Below are 20,657 nucleotides of genomic sequence, written 5' to 3'. Positions count from 1 at the left end.
AGCTCTCCTCCTCCTCCTCCTCCTCCTCCTCCTCCTCTTCCTCCTCCTCCTGTAGGTTTGATTCGCCGTCCCTGCCCACCCCGAGAGGGCGGGGTTACCAGCTGACGTGAAAGTGAAATGTATTTGGTGTCAAACAGAGTCACTACACAAATATCAATGATATCACACAAAAATATGAATTAATCGGTTTGATTTTGATTATTCCAGCTGCAAAGTTGTGTTGTTGTTGTTTTTAATCAAACATCGTCACTGGGTAGGGGAGAACAGGGTAAGGTGAGCCACCATTCCAGTCCAGTTCCAGAGTTGACCACCACATCTCTGCATCTGCAACAATAGTTTCTTCATGCACTCAGGATGTGGTGTGTAAGAAAGCACAAACAATGGATCTACTTGGTTTGTGGTGGCACCTGGAGCCAAATGAGCCACCACTAGGAGGCCAAATCACACACGTTCGACACTTTGGAGAAAATTTTTAAATTTTATTGAGGTCCTAAATTTAACAAGGCCATAAAATTCACTTGTGGTTAAACTCAAATGTTTGTTTCCACTTGTCAAAAATGCCTGGATCTCCTTTTTCCCCAGTAAATTTTAATGTCACGATTGTGTTTCGAGTACAGACAGTCAGGTACAGCGTCGATGTGTTTTTAGATACTGTTTGTAAAAAAATTGTTTCTCACGGTTGCTCAGCGCCACGTTTATGCTTAATGTGACCACACTTGATCTGCAGTTTACTCGTACTTAGATTAGCACGTAATAATCTACCAAACACCTCTACTTTATCGAAGAGGCGAGACTGAGACTTTTAAAAACATGATGCCGAGTGATCACATGGTCACTCGTTTATTGTTACCTAGAAACAGGGGGCGGGCTTATACACCCACGGGCCTGACTAGCCCCGTTCTCCCCTATTTACATGCGGCATAATATAATATAAAATAATAAAACATAATATAATATAATGTCTCAATGAATGGAGGGAAAGAGAAATAAAGTCGAGGTAGAATTATGACTCAATCTTTAGGCAAATATAAGACAGAAGAGAACGCTGCTTCAATGCAGGGCTGCCCAAAGTAGGGCTTGGGGGCCAAATTCGTCCCACTGAGGTTTAAATTGGTCCACCGGATTGAAAAAATGAGAAGTCATTCCCACTGAAACCAGTATTGTTATTATTGTGGTTATCACGGCTTACATGTGGCAGGGACACGTATGCTGGAGGTGTGTGTCAGGGATGTAGGGGCACCCCACTACACCTCACGCCACCCTCACCCTGCCAGACCAGGTGAATTATTGATATGAAGATGACCAGGGTGGTGTGGGTGATGCAGCACTCCTATCTAACAAAATAACACACACACACACACACACACACACACACAGAAACCCACTTCAGATGACATGATTGGATCGTACACTTGAACTTCTGTCGGAGCGAGACCACATGGCCGTGCAGCAGGGGGTGAATTGTCTTGATTAAACCATTATTCACTGGTGGCTGAATCAATTCAGGTTATGGGGGGATACATCGCCACAGCTATTCCATTATTAACAAATACTACTACTGTGAAAGAACTGCTCTACTGTGTACTCTTCAACATACTGAGAAACCCTTCAGGAAGGCAGAGCCACCTCAGCCCCAATGAAGGTAGAAAATGGAGCTTAAACGCACTTTGACGATCATCCTTTTCTTAAATAACTTACATTTTGAGAAATATTTGGCTGCTGTGGTTGCACGATGAGCCAATTGATGTCAAACCTTGAAAAACTGAAGTTAGCTTGATTAGCTTAGCACAAGGGGGGATGAGTAAACGACTAGCTAGCAAATATCAAGTTTTTATTTGTTTATTTCTGTATTTCTTTTTTCTTGGAACTGTTGCTTTGACCAGGGATTGTGGGACTATTGTGATTCTGATCACATGCCAGCGGTTTCCCTGTTACGAGCCTGCGGGCGATGCTAAGCTAACTAGCTGTAGTCTCACAAGCGCATCACTGGAATATCAAGGAGACACATTTTCATGAAATGCCCTTTAACACAAATCTGTTCTTACATTCAAAATGATTTATGAAAATATTTAAAAACTGTTACATTGAATAAGAATAAACTTTAGTGACCTTAAAACTGAATTTTTGTTGTTAAGCATTCAATGGAAATTAGCTTGGAAAGGAGAAAGTGACGTTTTGCTCACGCGTCCATCAAAAGTTACAGTCCATCTTGTCTTCATCTTTCATGGACGGCAGGGACAAAAATAAACAGATGGAGCCGGATGGTTTTCTTAAATATGTATTTACAAGTGCCGCAGTGTTGAGCATCAAACCGCATTTAACCCTGCGATGCAGATTTGTGTCAGGAGTAAACACAGACTCAGAGTCATGCGAACTCAGTTGATGTCAGAGACGTCTCCATCTGATCACTGCTGCCTTTGACAGACGTCAGCAGCTGTGCGCACACACACACACACACACACACACACACACACACACACACACACACACACACACCCCTCCCCCCCAACAAACCAACAATGCCAGCAGACCAGAGAACACACATCCAACCTCTACCACCAGGAGCACGAGCGCCACCAAATTCAGACCAGGAAACGAGATGGTTACAATTTTTACATCTTTATTCATTTGAGATTACAGAATTTCTTAATTATTGCTCATAATCTATCACTATCAATATTTAAACATAGGGATTTTTTTTTTTATTATTAGAGAACTTAAAACATGTTGGAGAATTTTTGCCAGTTTGCACTTAAAGAGGATTTACAACAATAAATACAGGAGATGATTCTTCTTTTCCTTCCTATAATTTTAAAGGTTTGTCATATCTGTATATAGTATGTATATACACATACGATGCTGGTGTCACCCCCCCGCCCACCCAAGTGTTGGTCAGCTTACGGCCGACGAAACAAAACAAAACAGAAAAGGTTTTTCCCCCTGATGCACAGGCTAGGATCCTGAGGCAGCTGTTAACGAAGCAACCATGGCCTGAAAGTAAAGGGACGTGAACACACAAAGACACTGAGACGTCGACACTTCAGCGTTCTCTTTCACAAACACACATTCACAAAGGGGAAAAAAAACAAGAGGGACAACAACAACACTGACAGCAGTTCACGCTACTTTAGAAGGGGATCTCAACTGCACGAAGACAAAAACGCACAAATGTTGGCAGGGATGAGCGCGCGGTTGCATGACGCGGTCGAGGCCCTCGGACGTTACGAGGCAGAAAAACTTTGCTTCATTCTGATGGTTTTCGCTGAATTGAAAGACTTTGGCATTTAGTTCTGAAGCAGCGCCGCACGGATGTATCTGTACATGAAATTAGTTTCGTTAATCCTGTAAACACAGATATTTGTGCCATTTCAAAAGCTGTAAAAGATCAAATCTGCGTTGTCGTTAGAGCTCGGAGGATCTCCAAAAATGGACCTCCAAAAATGTCCGACCTGCATAAGAAGCCTCTGCACGTGTGTGAGTGTTGGATCCCGCTCTGAGAGGAGAGCTGGCAGTGGCTCTGATTGGTTCAGGTGCAGCGACTGTCAGGGGAAATGACTGTCAAGACTTTCCAATTTCAAGTGTCAGGTGCGTTAAGGACAAGCTGCCCAAGATGGCGGCCGTGCAGCCAGAATAGCACACCGATGAGTTGAGGAGCAGAAACCTCCCTCTAAAACCAGCGTTTGATGGAGCAAATTTAAACGACTGCAGGTACCAAGAAGGTGCTGAGTAATGATGTGTCACTGAGGACCTGACAGAGGACTTCTGCTTCAGTACCGCACTTGCTGCACTGTTGGTATCTTTATAAATATCATGTCACAGTATTCAAACGAGTACATTTATTATACTTATTAGAATATTTAATTGCTTTGCTTGATGTATTCTTCCAAATGTTAGATGAGGCAAGAGAGAAAAAGATAGAAAAGTTTCTATATAAATATCTAAATATACAGGACACCCCTTGAAATGGCCGCGCGTTTAGAATAATACAGGATTCTTAAAGAGGGAACAGACAAAAGGTTAGCGCTCTCGCTAGCTTCGAATACTTTTCATCAACACTGGCGCCGCGCGAGAGCAGCTGAAGAGGTCAACGAGATGGTTTCACTGTGGGTTTGAGTGACAGGTGGGAGGGGCCTGTCGCATCCAGTCGTACTTTAAAAAGAAAAGGAACTGAAGAGCTACAGATAAATCTGGAAAAGAGATTAAAAACAAATAATAATGCTTTAAAAAAAACAAACAAACAAACAAAAAAAAAACCCAGACAATTGTCAATCTCAAACAACTGAATACAAGAACTGATATGATTGGACCCTGAGATCCTGCCCCTCCCCCAAACCTTATAATAGTACACAAGAAAAAAACAAAACAAATCACAGGTAGAAAAGACAACAACAAAAAAGAGGACAGGAAGAAATCTGTCTCTAAGTCTTCAAAAGGTTGTCTTCATTCACACAGATTTCTTGAAATCAAGTTGGTTCTTAAAGGTAGCATAGACATATTTTTAGCGTCAACAAATTTCATCTGAAACAATAAAAAGATCTGGCGATGGAAGGAGGCTGGAGGATTTAAATATAACGTGACACACGAATGAGCGCCGGAACGAAGGGAGGGAACGGAAACGGGAGCTAGCTAGAGGTGAACGGTGGGCGCAGCTCCACACGGTTAATGCTGTAACTGATGTCATTGATTATTGCATCATGTGCGAACGAATAAATGCCTGCCAAAAGCACTGAGAACCCCCCCCCCGCCCTCCCCCTCCTCAGGGTCAGTCAGAGCTCCTCCCCCTCCCCTTCTGGATTTATATATAAAGCATGTTGACTAGTCCGTCCGTCCTCCTCCTCCTCCTCCTCCTCTCTGAGTCTGTGCGGAGTATTCTGGAGTATTTCTTCTGTTTAATACCTGCGGCGACACACAGAGGGAGACATGTGAGAGAGAAAAACCCAACTGAATCTGTCACAAATGAAAATGTTGGCTCAGTGTACAAGATGAAGGCGGCTGAGGCCGTTGGTCAGCACGTTCATAGATCCTTGCTGCTGCCTGACCGATCCCAGCTGGACCGGAGGAGTGCCGGGGAGCTCCGGGGCGAGGAAATGTGCCACAGGATGAGAGACCTGATGCCAGGTTCTATGGGTGGAAGCTATTGAACCTTGAATCCATAAGGAACTCGAGGACGAGCTAGACAGTTGTCCTGCGAACGTTCTCTTGAGCAAGGCTTCCAAACACTGTCATGGGTGGAGAGAGAAGCATCCCAGCTGTTACCTGAACCTCTCAGGGACTCGTTTTAGAGGAGAAGCTCCCTCCTCAACTTGTACTCGTCCCACACAGACTCGCCCCGAGGGTGGGATTCCAGCCGCCCAGTGAACGAGCTCTTAAACGTGCCATGCTGGTGAATTCGCCTTCTACTGGCGTTCATTCTCTGCCAAACAGAAGCGGTCGCATACTGAAGAGCGGTCTTCTCTTAAAGATTGTGTATATGAATATATAACAATGACAAAAACAAGAACTCGCAGGTCTGATTTCACTATGATTGACATGATGGGGGTGGAGTTTGGGACCTCCGGTGCACTCCAGGCGTGAAACGATGACCTTCCATCGATTCGTGACTCTCTGCGCTGTGGTAGGGTATTTGCAGTGATCGCTCGCTCCGCTACCATGAGATCTCACTTTGACTGCGACTGATCGCACACTTGAATACAAATTTATCAGTTCATAAAAAGATGTAGCAATTTATGTTTGAAAAACATACAATCGATTTTCAAAATGTTGAAAACTTTCAAGATTTGAGGCTATGAGATGTAACTTGTTCAATGAATATAAAGAAAGAAAAAGTGAAGGAACAGGTTACATCCTGTGAGTCGCTCTTCCTCTCTGTGCGCTTAAAACAACAACAACAACCCAGATCTCTGGCTGCTCTCAGGATCCAGGAGATCACAACATGGATTGATGTTCAGGTTTGCATCGATTACATGACATTGCTGGTCATTTTCCCCCTTAGGGGTCGAGCAGATGGCCACTCCCACTGAGCCTGGGTCTGCTCCACCTTGATGTCACAGCGACTCTTACTGGGTATGAAACAGCAACGTTTCGCTGGCTCTGCCGATGCTGACTCCTCTTGAGTCAACGTATCTGCATCCAGTGTGAGTCTCCTTCAGCACCCAAGTATCAGCAGAAGTGAGTGTTTCCATACCGATAGTAGTTTGGCTTGAAGGGCCCGTTCTTGTTCAAGCCCAGGTATTTGGCCTGCTCGTCAGTCAGCTCTGTAAGATGTGCGTCAAACGTGGGGAGATGAAGGCTGGCAACATACTCATCTGTGGAAAGGAGGGAACAGCGTTTAATCATTCAAAAGAAAGGCACAGGGGGGTTCCTCCTCTCCATCAAATCAGCCTCATCTCCCTGCCACTCCTCCTCTCTCTCTCTCTCCGTCATCCCGGCGACCTACATTCAGCTCCCTGTTTTTATTTACTGTGGTAGCGTTCCTCTCTCGCCCACAGAGGGAAACCTAAGAAGTGTGACGGCCGTGCTGCAGACATGCTGTGGGCTGTAAGCATGTAGAAGCGCAGACACGCAGGACTTGTTCACGTGGAAGTGATGAGCTATCCAGGGAGACGTCTCTGGATGGATGAGCAGATCTCGTCCACCCCATATGCTCACTTGTCTATGGAGACAAACGCAAACTGCCAGCAGGCCCCCTACCAGGGCAGAAACGCAGTCTGGTAATGACTTCCTGAGCGTCCGCTTGCCTGGTGAGAACTCAAGTACCCGACGAGATATCCCGCATATCGCTGGCTTCTGACTGACGATGTTTACTCTAATATGCACCCGCCCATTCATGCTAGACTTACCCATCTTCTTCGGCAGCAGGTAAACATCCTGCTTGTAGCGTCCCTCGGGAGCGTTGTACAGCTCTATCAGAGCCAGGGCCTGGGCACAGACACAGGGAGCACAGGTGTTACTCCCTCACATCCCGGGAGGCTTGTTAGGATCACATGGGGGGGTTGACGTTTTACCATCAGAATCAATAAAAGCGTCACTAAACTGCTCGTTCTGTGGTTGAGTCGAGCTCAACCGTCAGCTGATCTCTCGCTTCACTCAGATACAGCAGACGTGGATCTGAGCGTCACAGGTGTGCTGCCTGCGGTGAATACAAATGGCTGCGGGGAAAACGCCACTCAAACACTTTATGAGCGAGATCTGGTTACAAACAGTGACTGGAGACGTTCAACGCCATCAACACGTGAACCAAAGACAGACTTCAGACAGTCACGTTTCTTTGACCTTCTAACTAATCTACCACATCGTTTCAGTCGGTTCCAAGCGTGTCCAGGTGACCTTCATCATCCGCTTCACCGGTAGAAACGCACCGCGTCTCCCTCCTCCCTCTCAACGCCAGCTGAATCCAAAACTGTTGGGGCTTCAGGGGAGGGGCGGAGCCACCGGTGTGTGGAGGACGACGATCCGCATTACTACACAAAACTAAACGCAACATGCTGTGGCGAGGAGATAGAATGATCATGATGTTAACCTCCGTAATGAGACTGACGCGGTTGCTTTTTCTGCATGCCATGGTGCCTTGTTAGCATATGACCAGCCCAACACGAGAGCACACACACCGCACAGAAACAGTTTTGATGCAACTGGACCTCATTCAAGGAGATTATGTTTGTCTGTCAACCCACAAAAATGACTAATTACCACAGTCGAGACCCATCAAATTTAGAGGACGGTGGATTACAGGGAAGGAGGAGTGTTTCAAACACAAAAGCAATGAGAGTGGCAGCGCTCCCCGAGGACCATTCACGTAAAGACAAAGAGCAAAGCAAGAACCACAAACTAAGAAGAAACCAGAGGGGGACAGACTTTACCTGGGTGGTTGCAGTGATGGACAGCACAAAGGTGGGCACAGTGGAGCAGCTGAGATTCAGCAGACGGCCCTGAAAGGAAAAGCTCAGTTTAGCACAGATGGACAGGATGAGTGGAGGCTTGAATTCCACAGCTGTACCTGCGGCAGCAGCAGAGTTCCTACAGAGTAACGACGTAGCCGACAGCCAACCTGAGGTTTGTTTTCGCTCACCAGCACCCGACTGAGGGCGGAGCTACAGATGGATTAGGCCATTTAGATGGGCTGCGGTCGGGGAATCCATTTATTCCTGCCTAAACCTCTATAGGTTTATAGTGATATTGTTGGTGAATTATAACTATGATAAGAGTTTGAATGTCCGGTGCACATCAGAGACGCTTGAATATTTCTCAGCAATCCGTTAAGATGTCTGCTGCTCTCTGTGCTCGCGCTGCGCTGCGACACATTAATAGCAGCCGTCTTGTCCGCCACAGCTGGTCTTTGTGTTTCTGCTTTGGCTCTGATTAGTATCATTAAATTGATGACAGTGTAGTGGTGGATTGTGTGACACGGTTACAAAGGAATGAAAATGAGCTCCTCTTTGAGAACTGACTGATTGATTTTCTATGTAAAAATCAGGTACTTTTTAAACAAAACTGGCTTCATAAAAACTCGTCATTTCAGAAGACGCTAAGGATGATTCTCCTGTTCCCTGAAAATAAGAGACCGCTTTGGGGCGCAGGTCTGTTGTGGAATGCAGTGCAACATGGAGGGGAAGCTGAGGGGGCTGATGTGGCTGACAACTGCTGCAGATCAGACAGCAGACAGCAGGTTCTGCCTGTCTGGACCAGTTAACTAGCTAGCTAACTAACTAACTAACTAACTCACACACACACACCAACTGCATCTGGGCAAAAAATTGCACGTAAACTAGGAGGGCTTCAGCAGACTAGCATGTGCATTGCACACTTGCGAGAGGAAATGATTCTGAACCAGCAGGGGGCGATAGTCTGAAATATCAACACTCAAATACCTAAAAATGACAACTGGGACTCAGTTCCAGCTGCTTTGATTTCACCACAGTATCATGACCAACAGGATTCATGAAGACGAGCTGTACAGAAAACCACCGATGGCCATTTCGATGCTAGAAGTCAAATTCCTGGTTGTTTGGTGATGGTGTTGTTTCTGTGACTACCTCAGCCAGCAGGACTATCCTCTTGCCGTCCGGCCAGATGACGTGGTCCACCTGAGAACGCACTCTCTCCCAGGTCAGCTCGGGAGTCCGCAGGCTTGCCTGCAGGATGAGAACGCCATCAGCAGCAAATATTTACTTGTCTTCTACCTCTAATGTTGTCGGAATGAACAGTCAAATGACGACAGACTCCTTCCCGGCACTCCAGTTCGGCGTGGAGTGACTCACAGGCTCCTCTCAAATCTGAACTGCTTCCTTCCTCCTCGACTCAGGCACATCGTGCTCGTTCTCCATTCCTACAAGTGTAGCGCTGCTTATGTAAAAGAAACGCAGCCAGAGCTCAACGACTCTTATTATTTCTTTGTTTTGATGGCTGTTGACTGTAAAACGTAAGCATTTGGATGCAAGTGGTTCAAATGTGGAAACGTCCTATTATCTCAAGCAATGACAGGTTACAGTGGTGATTCTGGGGTTTGTCTGCTTCCAGATCCTCCACAAGTTTGTTCTGTTGCATTTGCTCTTCTGAATCAATTCTAATCGATTGAGGCTTTGTTGCTCTGCGTTAATATTCAAAACCTGTCTGAGAAACAAGCGGGCGACTGACCACGTCGATCTCAGTGTTGGAGTGTCCCATGTTGCAGACGATGCAGCCGTTCTTCATGCGGTCGAGGTTCTCTCGCACCACCACGTTCTTATTGCCTGATGGACAGAGAACACACGTGCAGGAGGATCGACGGTGAGAAAGCAAAAACCAGAGAGAAACAAAGCGTATTTGAGCTTTTGTCGGATGAAGTGTTGCAAAGAGCCTAATAAGGTTAATTAATCTCTGTAAAACTTTTACTGTACTTGATTTAATGACTTCTCATCTAACAATGAGGCTCAGTTAATTAAGTTTTAAAAATGAGGTTTAGTTTCCGTGCAACGATTCCGGCTGTCTGGATGCGTTCAGACGGGAGCTGCACGCCGTCTTCCAACAGGTCAAATCATTCAAACCTCTCAGGTACCTGCATAACAGCACGCGCCTGCGAAAGCCTCAGCCTCCATCCTGACTCCTTCACTGCAGCTGGACTGTGACTCCACAACAAGCTCTCTGAACTGGGCTGCAGGGCACCAACGATTGAGCTTCATGGCCACGTTGTCCTGATTTGTTCATTTCAACTTCATAATTGTAGTATTATCCGAACAAACACTCTTCCTGTTCCACAGCAGCTTCTCCCTAAACGACTGCGAGACTTGTGCGACGTGAGCGGATGAAGTGGAGCTCTGCTCTAATTAAGTGATCAGGACAACTCTCAGGCTGCTGAGCTGAGCGCTCCATTAGTAACCCTTCACACTGATTACACAGACGGGAATAAAACAGGGAGGCAGAACAGTTACTGTCCTTTCTGCTTCTACCTTCCCCACACACAGACTACAAGCTTTATTTATGCTCCACTGTTAACAATGGATTATATCTTAACACAAGAGCCAACAAGACAAATCCCTGTGTAGCGACTGCAACTGCAAGGCGATTAGCCCACAATCCAGAGACTGTGCAGCCGAATTATTCGAAAACTTCAGCCCCAGTAGGGCTGAGGAATTCAGGCATTTCTCTGTGTTGCCGATGCCGACAAGGGCTGCGTGATTTTTCCCTGAAAGAATTGAAATCCCAATTCTTCCGCCCTCCTGCTTTGTCAACATATGCTGTGTACTGTTACCACAGCAACGAGGGCTGACGAGCACCGTCAGCTTGTTTTGCTTTACATGGTGTAATTGTGACTGATACAGCAACTGAGACAGAGGCGATGGAGTCAATACACGCACACAGGCTGACGTAGGACTTTCAAGATATTGACCAAATACGATTTTTGATACATGAGCAGTAACGAGGGTATAATGGCTGAACAGGCAAATACCACAGCACCTCAGACCGTCTGGAAGGTCAGAAAATGACATCACTTCAGAGCCTTATATAAATATATAACACAAATAAACTATTCAAAAATCTATAATGTCAGAGTGGGGCATGAAGTATACTGTGACCTGTGAGACTGCCAGAGCAGAGCAGCAGTAACCGACCGGCGGATCAAGTGCAGCACTGAAACAACTCTGGGGTGGATAAAGGAGCGTGTGCTCTCAGGTGTCAGGAGCCGTGCACGTTTTTATGGCGAAGAGATCGCGACAGAAAATGCTACTGAAGCATGCGGGTTTCTGAATAATGAAAAAGGGAGCTCACAATTATCTGACTGACTCGACTGCTGAACATGTGCAGGGGAGTAGAATATGACCATCTTGTATGCTGCCGTTCATTCTTGTCGTTGGAGACTGAACTCAAGAGCGACACGGGCAGCGGACCAACCTGTGCAGGTGATGACGATGTCCACTTGTCTGATGACTTCGTTGAGCTTTACCAGCCGGAAGCCGTCCATGCTGTGATGAGGTGAAGAGACAAAGAAGGGGGTAAAACTCATGTCCGTGTAAATCCCTGTGAGCCAAAAGAAACTCGCATATCTGAGTCTTACCAGGCCTGCAAGGCACAGATGGGGTCGATCTCCGTCACGTAGACGATGGAGCCCATCGCTTTGAGGGCAGCGCAGCAACCTTTTCCCACCTGAGGATGAAGACACAGATGAGAAACACGAACAACAAAGCGTCAACACTTCCGTTGTGGCGTATTGCTTTAAGTCAAGTTCAAGCTGGAACGACCTGATGCCAAAATTTACAAAGTACTGATTTATACTGCGAACCAGACAAACAATACTGAGCATCTGAATACCACAAACGTGCCAAACAGTGCTGACGTGTACAGTGCAGGCTGAGAGCCGGTCACCATGATTCTCTTTGAGCACACAGCTCTCCAGTAAAGTACTTCAAGTACATTCATGTTCACCTTTATTATAATTTAGTCTGATTTGTATTCAGGGCCGAGGAGCCGGCCCTCTGAGTGTGTCAGCCTCACCTCTCCGTAGCCACACACCACCACCTGTTTGCCCCCGAACATGACATCAGTGGTCCTCTTCAGGCTACAAGCAGAGACAGAGTGAGTCTAATACCAACTCGGCTCAAAGGTCGTAGGTACATCTGCCCTGCAATACTACACGATCAAACAACAAACATGCTGGAGGTTGTTTTGGGGTTTTGTTTTTTTTTTTAAGAGGTATTTTGCTGAGGTTGAAGTATCTGTACCCGTCTAAGATGGACTCCCTGCAGCAGTAGAGGTTGTCAAACTTCTGCTTGGTCACAGAGTCGTTGACGTTCATGGCTGGGACACACAACTTCCCTGCCTTGGACAGCTGATACAACCTTTACACGCACACAAAAACACGTAAAACACAAGGATAAGAGTCAGTAAAACACCAGTGGTGCATCAAAACTTAATCTTCAACATTTATCAACTTAGTATCATTACAAGAATTCTATTTTTATACTCGTGCACTGCAACGCTGCAATTGTGTAATGACTTGATACTGTTAATAAAACCTGCGGCCACTAGGTGGTGATGTGACCACACCAACTCCCTGCCAGTGTTGCATCGTTCCCCTTCATCAAGGAGGAGGTTTTCTGGGCTGAGCAGTGATTAAAGTTTAGATACAAGCTGCTGGGAACTACAAAGACCAGCAGGCCTGCTGGAAGTCCTACCTGTGCACCCCAGTGACGCTCTCCTCCACGATACCCTTGATCTTCTTGAACATGTTGGGGTACTTTTTATAGATCCAGTGAGTCAGGTCTCCACCATCATCCAGGATCTGACAAATAGACAGGAAGAGAGAGGGAAGATACAAAGAGACGGAAAAAATACCTTATTTATTTTCTCCAATTCCGAATGTCTCTCTACTTCTTTATTAATCATTTTTTTAAAAAGCAACATGCGCTTTTGATTTCTTTCCTAACCCAGACAACCAATCATCATCAGAGAAATCATTTTATCTTGGAATCTAGCACCAGTAGCTTCTACATCGGCTGCTTGTATCAGCCAAAACACCCGGACCACCTGATCCGATGCTGTCCCTTGGTTTAGAGAGGGAGACTTGAAGCACGCTCAGCTCAGTGGCTGACGTCCCTTTAAAAAGCAGACCACAATAATTGAAAGGTTTTGATATGAAACAGTGAGCAGATTAGAACGCCGGGGTTCTACCATGTTGGGTTGCCAGCCTTCCACGTTGACACAGCGATCGATGCACCACCAGAAGTCGTCCTCTGACTCGCCCTTCCACGCAAACACACTGAAACCTTGACAGAGACACGACGCATTAAATATATTTCGACAGAAAGGCTCGTCAGGTGCTGAGTGACCGTGACAGGAACAGGGTGGGACGGCGTCTCACCTCCTTCTGCCAGGGCAGCAGCCACTTCATTTTGCGTGGAGTAGATGTTGCAGGCGGCCCACCTGCACTGAGCCCCCAAAGCTGACAGAGTCTCCATCAGCACCTGAGAGAGCAGAAGAAGAGTCGTCAATCATTTCATTCACTCCGCAGGTATTTGGCTTGGGACTGTGCGTTGCTCTGTTGCATTCCTACTCACAGCAGTCTGGGCAGTGACATGGGTGCAGCCCACCACCTTGGCACCGGCCAGGGGCTTTTCCCCCTGGGCTCGCTTCCTCAGAGCCATCAGGGCTGGCATCTCTGTGGGGGGAGGGGACAGAGACGTAGAGAACCAGCGAATGAAGGAATTTAATCCTCTAGTGTTTCAGCTGAAGATACGAAGGACATTGTGTGTGTGTGTGTGTGTGTGTGTGTGTGTGTGTGTGTATAGCCTGAAGGGTTCAGCTGAGGCTCACTGGAAGTTCAGCGATGAGCTATGGATGGGAATATTATGTTTGTGTGTTTAAATGGTGTTCTCACTTGCAGCGGCAGGGGACATATGGCCTCCCAGCAGCACAGAGGAGGCAGCAGGGATGTGTGTGTGTGTGTGTGTGTGTGTGTGTGTGTGTGTGTGTGTGCGCGCAGCGCGCGCGCATTCACAGACTTGCATTCACCACCCTCTAACCGTTAAGTTATTCTTTGAATTCAGACCACCTCTCTCTTTAATATTCTTTAGATAAAAGGAGAAATAATAACACAGATTTAGATAAAAGGGACTCACAATGAAAACACACACAAACCTTGCTCAGCAATCTCGATCTCTCTGCGTCCAAAGTCAGCCTGCTTGATGTTCTTGATGCAGAAGTCTCCGTTGCCCTTGGAGTTCTTCTGTTGTTTGTCGCGAGGAGACGTCTCATCATCGGAGCTGTCCGTGTACGACGCCGCTAAAAACATACAGTGATACCGCTACTGTCAGTGTATTGGCCTCTTGAACCGAGTGTATAAAACACAATGTGCCTGACATGCCAGAGCTCATAAAACTGTGAGGCTGCAGCTTCTTAATGGATGATGAAGCCATCTTCAAACTGTGACTCCCCACTGAGCGCACTTGCAGGGCAAAGTAGGCAGAAACTCACATAAATACGGATTAAGTCAGGTACATAAAGCACAGAGGCTGTGACCTTGACAGAGACACCACACGTACCTGCAGCAGGTACATGATGCCCCCCCCACCTGACCAGAGATCAGTATCTGAGAGAAGTTGTCGTCTTGCCAGCACTGTAAAAATACTCAAGTTTAAGAACATGCTGTACTGGGCCGGGAAGAGACAGGCTTCAAAAAAGGGGGAAATAATCCACGAGTGTACAGTTAGGAGAAATCTTCTTTTGAAATCTCCCATCCGTGCTGACAGGGAGAGAGGGAGGGGGGCGAGAGGGAGGGGGGCGGTTTGAAGGGTTGTGAGGGCGAAAGTACTGATACTTGCAAAGGATTCTGGGACACAGCCAAAGAAACACAGAAAATGAAAACATGGAGTATTCAGTGTTCCAGGAGAGGGAAGGATCTTTTTGTATCATCCTCTTCTGTATGATAAAAAAAAAAAAAGTATTCGACAAATTTCTATGTTGCCAATCTATGACTCAACAATCACACATGAATGAATGACTAGACAGACACGCCCTGGGGGGGCACTTGTCTACCAAGGCCAAGGTAAGGAAAAGAAGCTTTGGTTGTGTTAACAGATCTGCCAGAAATATGCCAGGCTGGTTGCTGGCCTCTGCTGCTCCATCGTATAATCCTGCTGACAGACTGACAGACGCGGATGAAATCCTAACCAGCTCCAAGAAGGACGCAATTTTTTTTTTTTTTACATTTAAAAAAATTGTCACTTATTCATAACGTGCTATACTTTTCATCGACTCTGACAGCTCGACTAAGAAAATCTACACCAAAGCGGTCTTGGGAAAAGTATTACTGGTGTGCGCACTGTGGGAACCATCAAAGAAATAAGAACCACTCAGGTGAGGGAATTATGGGAGAAGACGGAGGCGGGGTGGGGGGGCATAAAACAGAGCTCTGACTTAATATTTGCAGCACTGACAACATTTCTCCTACTTAACAAAGGGCTCCTAGCTCTGATAGCACGCCGGCGACAGCACAAAACTCCTGCTCATCAAATTATCTGGAGAGGAAAGTGCAGATCGAGTGCTCTCATCACCGTTTTCCAGACTCCAGATCAAAATTGGAGTCCTTCAGTCTCGACCTGGCAGCTGCAGGGCCGAGCTCGGACCACAAACAGAACAGAGTGAGGAGAAACACCCGAAAACTGTGAAACACATCAGGTAGTCCACCAAAACGCTGACAAAGGGGACTTTAAAAACGCTCCTCTTGTTTTCAGATTGCGTTTCACTTTCGGCTCTTTTGAGGAAACGACTACAAGCAGTGAAAAGGTGAATTTTAAAAACACAAAGACGAGCTCCTCCTCTCAGCTAAGGATATTTGGCGATGATACCCTACAAACCCATGCGCCAGCCTCCAAATGTGCCAACGCAAGGTCACCGGACAACAAATGTTTCCTCTTTTCCCGGTACTCAGACTTTTATAATCACCCGTGACCTGCTGGGAGCACCCGCCCATGACTGCCGTCCACTAACACTGACGGAGAGTCCATTTGTCCATCTGCTATCCATCTGTGTGTCAATCATATTCTGCCAGACTTACTGATGCTGTCCAAGCAGTATCACTCACAGATTAATTCATCATGTTAATGGTGGCGGTGGGAGATCGGCCTGTGGACGACCCCGACGCTGACTCAAGTCATCGTAACTCCTCCTGATTGACCATTAAACATTCAGTAATCACAGGTAGGGATGGGTGTCATCAGGATATTATCGATACAGATACTGCGTATTAATACAACTCTCTGGGGTTTGGTGCAGAAAATAAAGACACCAGATGAAAAGTTGAGGAATTGTGTGGCTTTCTGTGACTTGTCTCAACATCTCTCTCTAGTTTTGCCAGGGTCGCTGGCGTGTTTCTTGAGTTTGGCTGTTTTCTGAGGGCAGTATAGAACTTGTTCTGAGAGATGCTGGATTGCAGGAGGAACGTGCCAAGATGATGACAGCAGCCATTGAAGGGAAAACAGGAAAGTCTTCAGGTGCAGGAGGGAAAAGATGGCTGCAGCTGACCGTGCTTGTTCACTTGTGAGTTACTTTGCTTTATGGGGCAGCAACGAGATGAGACATGATTGGGTTGATCTCAAGGGGAACTAAAACAGCGGGACGAGAGCGAAACATTTATTATACAGTGCAGACAAGTTAATTACATTCCTTCTCTCCTACTGTCAGTGCTCACACTTATAATCTAGGGCTGCAGTCCTGAAGCCATCAAGTGCACAAACTCAACAAGTTTGGCATCAAAACTATTTTCCAAAATCTCTTCGTCTTTCCCCGCTGAGGTGTTGAAGATGCAGATTCAGTTCCAATTTAATTAAAATACTTCTCGGCAATCGGTTGACGTCCGTCAGCGGACCACCAGCAGGCTAATCCTCCAACACAGAGCTCCAGTTTCACACGGACTGCAGTGTCGGAGTGCGAGAATGAGAATCCAAGACATGGAGAGAGGTGAGCCAGACATAATCCAGCCCGTGACGCGGACCAGTGCATCATCACAGCGAAATACCGTCTTCATGTCTGGAGTAAAAAGGTCATGGAAATATGCCTCGTGTCCGATAAGAAGCTTGCAGTAATTGTGAGAGTGTGTGTCGTTACCTGAGCTGTAGCTGTCTGTGGAGGACTGAGAAATGGAGCGGGACAGAGAGCGCCGGCCGATCTTGGAGGGACGCTTGTTGAACTCCTGTTTCTGGTCAGCAAACTGGATCTGCTGGTTAGAAGTGAGCTCAGTCAGTGAGAGCTCAGTCACTGGCAACATTTGCATCGACATCAAACATGAATAACAAATCTTTCTCATCACGTAACTTTAGAGAGGGAATAGTGAGCTGCAGCGTCCAGAGGATGTGGAGGGAGCGCTGCTCAGAAGCTACGACGGGATGTTAAAAACTGAGCTGAGCAAACTTCAAACCAAACTGGCCGGATGTCTGAAGTTGGCTGTGCGTGAAGCTGGGAGTCGGCTTCTGTAGAACCGATGAATGCAACGTTAGATTGTATGAACCCAGTCGTCAAAAGGCCACTTAAATTAAGACAAAATGTTTCAAAATATGAACGGACAAACGAGATAAAAAGGCTGATGATGATGAATCAAGATACTGTCGCCTCCAGGGTAGGAGTTCGTTCTTACTTTTAAAATCTAAACACTGACAAGACGGCCGTTATCAACCAGAGACAGACAGACAGCTGAGACACGGTACAACAGCTCATGTCGGCCCTCTGAAACGGCCCGTTACACACTGACCATGAGTCAGTCTCTCCTTTTATCTTTAGGGTCCCTTGGAGTCAATGGCCCGCCGCATCATAATCCAGCTACAGATATTATGAGAGGTTATAGCTCACTCATAAAAGGCTAGCTTATAAAACCACGACAAGGGGGAAAGGTGATGGTGTTTGAAGTGATTTGTGCACTTGTTTTTGCCTCTGTGTGTGTGTGTGTGTGTGTGTGTGTGTGTGTGTGTGTGTGACTAAAACCCACAAATGAGAGCGAACCACTCTGTCAAGGTGTGTGTTGAGAAGCGACACTGCGCCAGCACCACAGTTCCAATGAAAACGTTCAGAGTTGATAGAACCTTTTCTACTTCCTCATTCATAATGAAAAAAAGTTCTCCTTGAGAACAAAATAACACGGTCTGAGCGAATATTTTCAAGTATTTGATCATAAAGTTCCTCGACAAGACACCAGATATTTGATCATTTGTCAAGGAAATTCTTCAGTCTGAAATAATGCAGTCCTGCTCCGCTTCTGCACGCCGCCATTGGCACGGAGTGAATAATGATCCTCTGGTCAGGTCTGAGTCAGCCAGCAACAGGAAGAGGCACCGCTTGGTGTGGGAATGCTGGACAGTCATCTCTGCAACACCATGTAGTAGCAACCCATTTCCTGATGACCCTTAAAGATAATTTAGTCAAATGCCCTTTCATAAAACTAGTAGCTCGAACATCGCAAATCCATAACTGCCACTGTTAATATTCCCAGCAAGCAGCTTGCTTCCTTTGTCCATTTTCAGCTGCATCCAGAGATTTGTGAACCTCCAGATACTCCCGGTGTCACAGATCCAGCTGTCCTTTTGCTATGGTTCCGCTTACCTTTTTCACACAGGGCTCACTGCCTCCATTATTCTTTTTCTTCTTCAGCATTGCCACATACGCGTGTGGGTGGCGTGATGAAACAGCAAGTACGGTGTGTGTCTGAGTCGAGGCATTGAGGGGGACCTGGCCTTTCTAGTTCAGATCATTCCATAGGCTACCTCTTCCTCCCTCTGCCGCTTTTCGGTCTTTGCTTTGCTGCAATCCAGCCCAAACTGGTCCGAACACGAGCCGCCAAACACAATGCAATGAATTGTTTCCCTTCCTTTCATTTGTGCCCTCTCTCCTTCCTCTGTTTTCTTGCTTGATTGTCGATTGTTCAAGAGATTGAGCCCTAGAATTATCGGTATCAAACCCAAAAACTAAGCTTTACCTCTGCTGACCTAAGATGGTTACGGTGTGTGTAACCTGCTTAAGTCTCATGACACTGAAAAACTGAGGGCCAACAATAAAGCAGGTAAGTAATGGGTTCTTATTTGAGTTTATGATAACTTAGGAGAAATCGGCGCAAAATTAAATAAAAGCCTCTTTGCCCAGATCCACACAGAAGAATCCGCATTCATATTTTTTGGAAGTGAGAGGTCTCCTCAGGTTTTTGGACTGGAGGTTTGACGAGAGGTTTTACAGGCTCAGAGTTGCACTGAAGGATTGAAGGTCATTTTGGGAGCTCAGAAGGAGGGGATAGAGGGGCTTATGAGATGTTTTTTTTGGGGACAAGATTACCACTAGTTAGCTCAGACCAGAGAACAGCGGGTGCTGCCAGGGGGAATAACACAATGGACTGCAGCACAATTATGATTATTCCTGCTCAAGTAAACCAGAGCAGGGGAAGAAATGACAACATTCTGTTCTCACACTCGTTTTCAGGACTGCTGTTCTTCATTTTTCCTTTCAACGTGTGCAATAAAGTAGAGGATTTTACTCCTGACTTTACACTTGGAGCTCGGCAAACAAGACGTGAATCTCCAGAGTTTTATTACTCACTGTGCATTTGTCAGCAGCATCTCTAAGAGCATTTGAAGGTAACCGCAATATTTAAGTCAATAAATGAGTTGATCCACGGCAGCTTACAGCAACCTGCCAGCCAAACGCTGGTCAGCTGTTCCTGCAGCTTCCTGCCCTGCACTGACTGAGGCGGCCGTTGATATAAATGAAGTGCGCTCTTATGAGATAGTGTGACATGAAACGTTATTCCTATGCATGGATTCATTTAACAAAACGCAGATTATCTTGAGCCGACTTTAGGATAAGCAAGGCACTCAACTAATGGAGACACTCCGCCCATGTTTGTACATTACGGCACTACTGCATTACTTCTATGGAGCTGTGGGGACAAATAATAGGTGGCCAGCGGTGGCGATGATTCCCTGCCAACCAGCCTCAAACACCACAATGAAACTACAAAGGGCAAACAAAGAGAGGACGACCACACAAGACCTGGAGCCAAGTCCTGAAGCAGATCCCCGGATGATGGCCTCATGGTGACCGTCAGAGCGCCTGGCTCTGGACCAGGGTGCTCTCAGAACCTGTGTTGATGACCTAAGCCCCATGAGGGGTACAAGGCCTAAGAAAGGAAGTTCAAACTTGACTTCTCTCCTTTGACATTTTCTATTCTTAACTTTCTCTCTCAACCTAATGGTGGACTCATCTACATTATTGATGGTGACTGATTGAGGGGCAAATTACGTGTGAATAATGGATGCTAACAGTATTGGGAGACACATGGGAACTCACACAGGACTGCCACTTCCCCCTCCTGTGTGCGCCAGAACTTAAGTTGTTGAAACTTTATTTTCCAAAAGTAAAAACTGTATTACTGTCAAAAAAAGGAGGACATGGGATCATCGCGCTGACAGTCCAGCGCAGAACACTTGTAGTTCTAGAAGCTCCCCATTATAGCAATGCTTCCAACATTTATTTTGACAGGTATTGTAATTGCAGTGCAGTTAGTTTTAATTTAGCTTAACCGCAGCTCTTACAAAGAGTCCATTTCAATTCTTTAAGTAAAGTAACCAGGCAGAACTTGGCAGGGAAAAGGGTTTGCATTGAAGGTAGTTTATGCACATATTTTTCCAAAGGTAAATTAGCGGTAGTCC

At 46.2% G+C, this 20,657-nt stretch overlaps 1 protein-coding gene across 4 annotated transcripts in view; it reads right to left on the bottom strand.

The window, feature by feature from the left end:
* Positions 1-2,876: 2,876 nt before the first annotated feature.
* Positions 2,877-20,657, bottom strand: part of ahcyl2b (adenosylhomocysteinase like 2b) — a 36,482-nt gene continuing 18,701 nt past the window's right edge. Inside the window, exons 1-17 of one of the 4 annotated variants that reach the window (XM_086201234.1) lie at positions 18,562-18,819; positions 17,077-17,188; positions 14,110-14,253; positions 13,530-13,630; positions 13,334-13,436; positions 13,144-13,238; positions 12,648-12,754; positions 12,195-12,311; positions 11,968-12,031; positions 11,531-11,619; positions 11,368-11,438; positions 9,634-9,728; positions 9,033-9,131; positions 7,860-7,928; positions 6,840-6,918; positions 6,185-6,305; positions 2,877-4,896 (exon numbers count right to left, since the gene is read on the bottom strand). In XM_086201234.1, the coding sequence (XP_086057360.1) occupies positions 4,890-4,896; positions 6,185-6,305; positions 6,840-6,918; positions 7,860-7,928; positions 9,033-9,131; positions 9,634-9,728; positions 11,368-11,438; positions 11,531-11,619; positions 11,968-12,031; positions 12,195-12,311; positions 12,648-12,754; positions 13,144-13,238; positions 13,334-13,436; positions 13,530-13,630; positions 14,110-14,253; positions 17,077-17,188; positions 18,562-18,612 (1,524 nt within the window). In that variant the 5' untranslated portion in view covers positions 18,613-18,819 and the 3' untranslated portion in view covers positions 2,877-4,889. Of the gene's footprint in view, positions 4,897-6,184; positions 6,306-6,839; positions 6,919-7,859; positions 7,929-9,032; positions 9,132-9,633; positions 9,729-11,367; positions 11,439-11,530; positions 11,620-11,967; positions 12,032-12,194; positions 12,312-12,647; positions 12,755-13,143; positions 13,239-13,333; positions 13,437-13,529; positions 13,631-14,109; positions 14,254-17,076; positions 17,189-18,561; positions 18,820-20,657 lie in introns of those variants that run through there. The other 3 variants (XM_086201235.1, XM_086201231.1, XM_086201232.1) reach the window with 3 other exon arrangements.

The sequence above is a fragment of the Aulostomus chinensis genome, chromosome 4 (assembly GCF_037954235.1).
Source record: "Aulostomus chinensis isolate RoL2024-O1b breed Wild chromosome 4, RoL_Achi_v1.0, whole genome shotgun sequence".
Classification (NCBI taxonomy): Eukaryota; Metazoa; Chordata; class Actinopteri; order Syngnathiformes; family Aulostomidae; genus Aulostomus; species Aulostomus chinensis.
The sequence above is the reverse complement of the archived record's forward strand: the minus strand, read 5'-3'. Positions and strand labels throughout refer to the sequence as shown.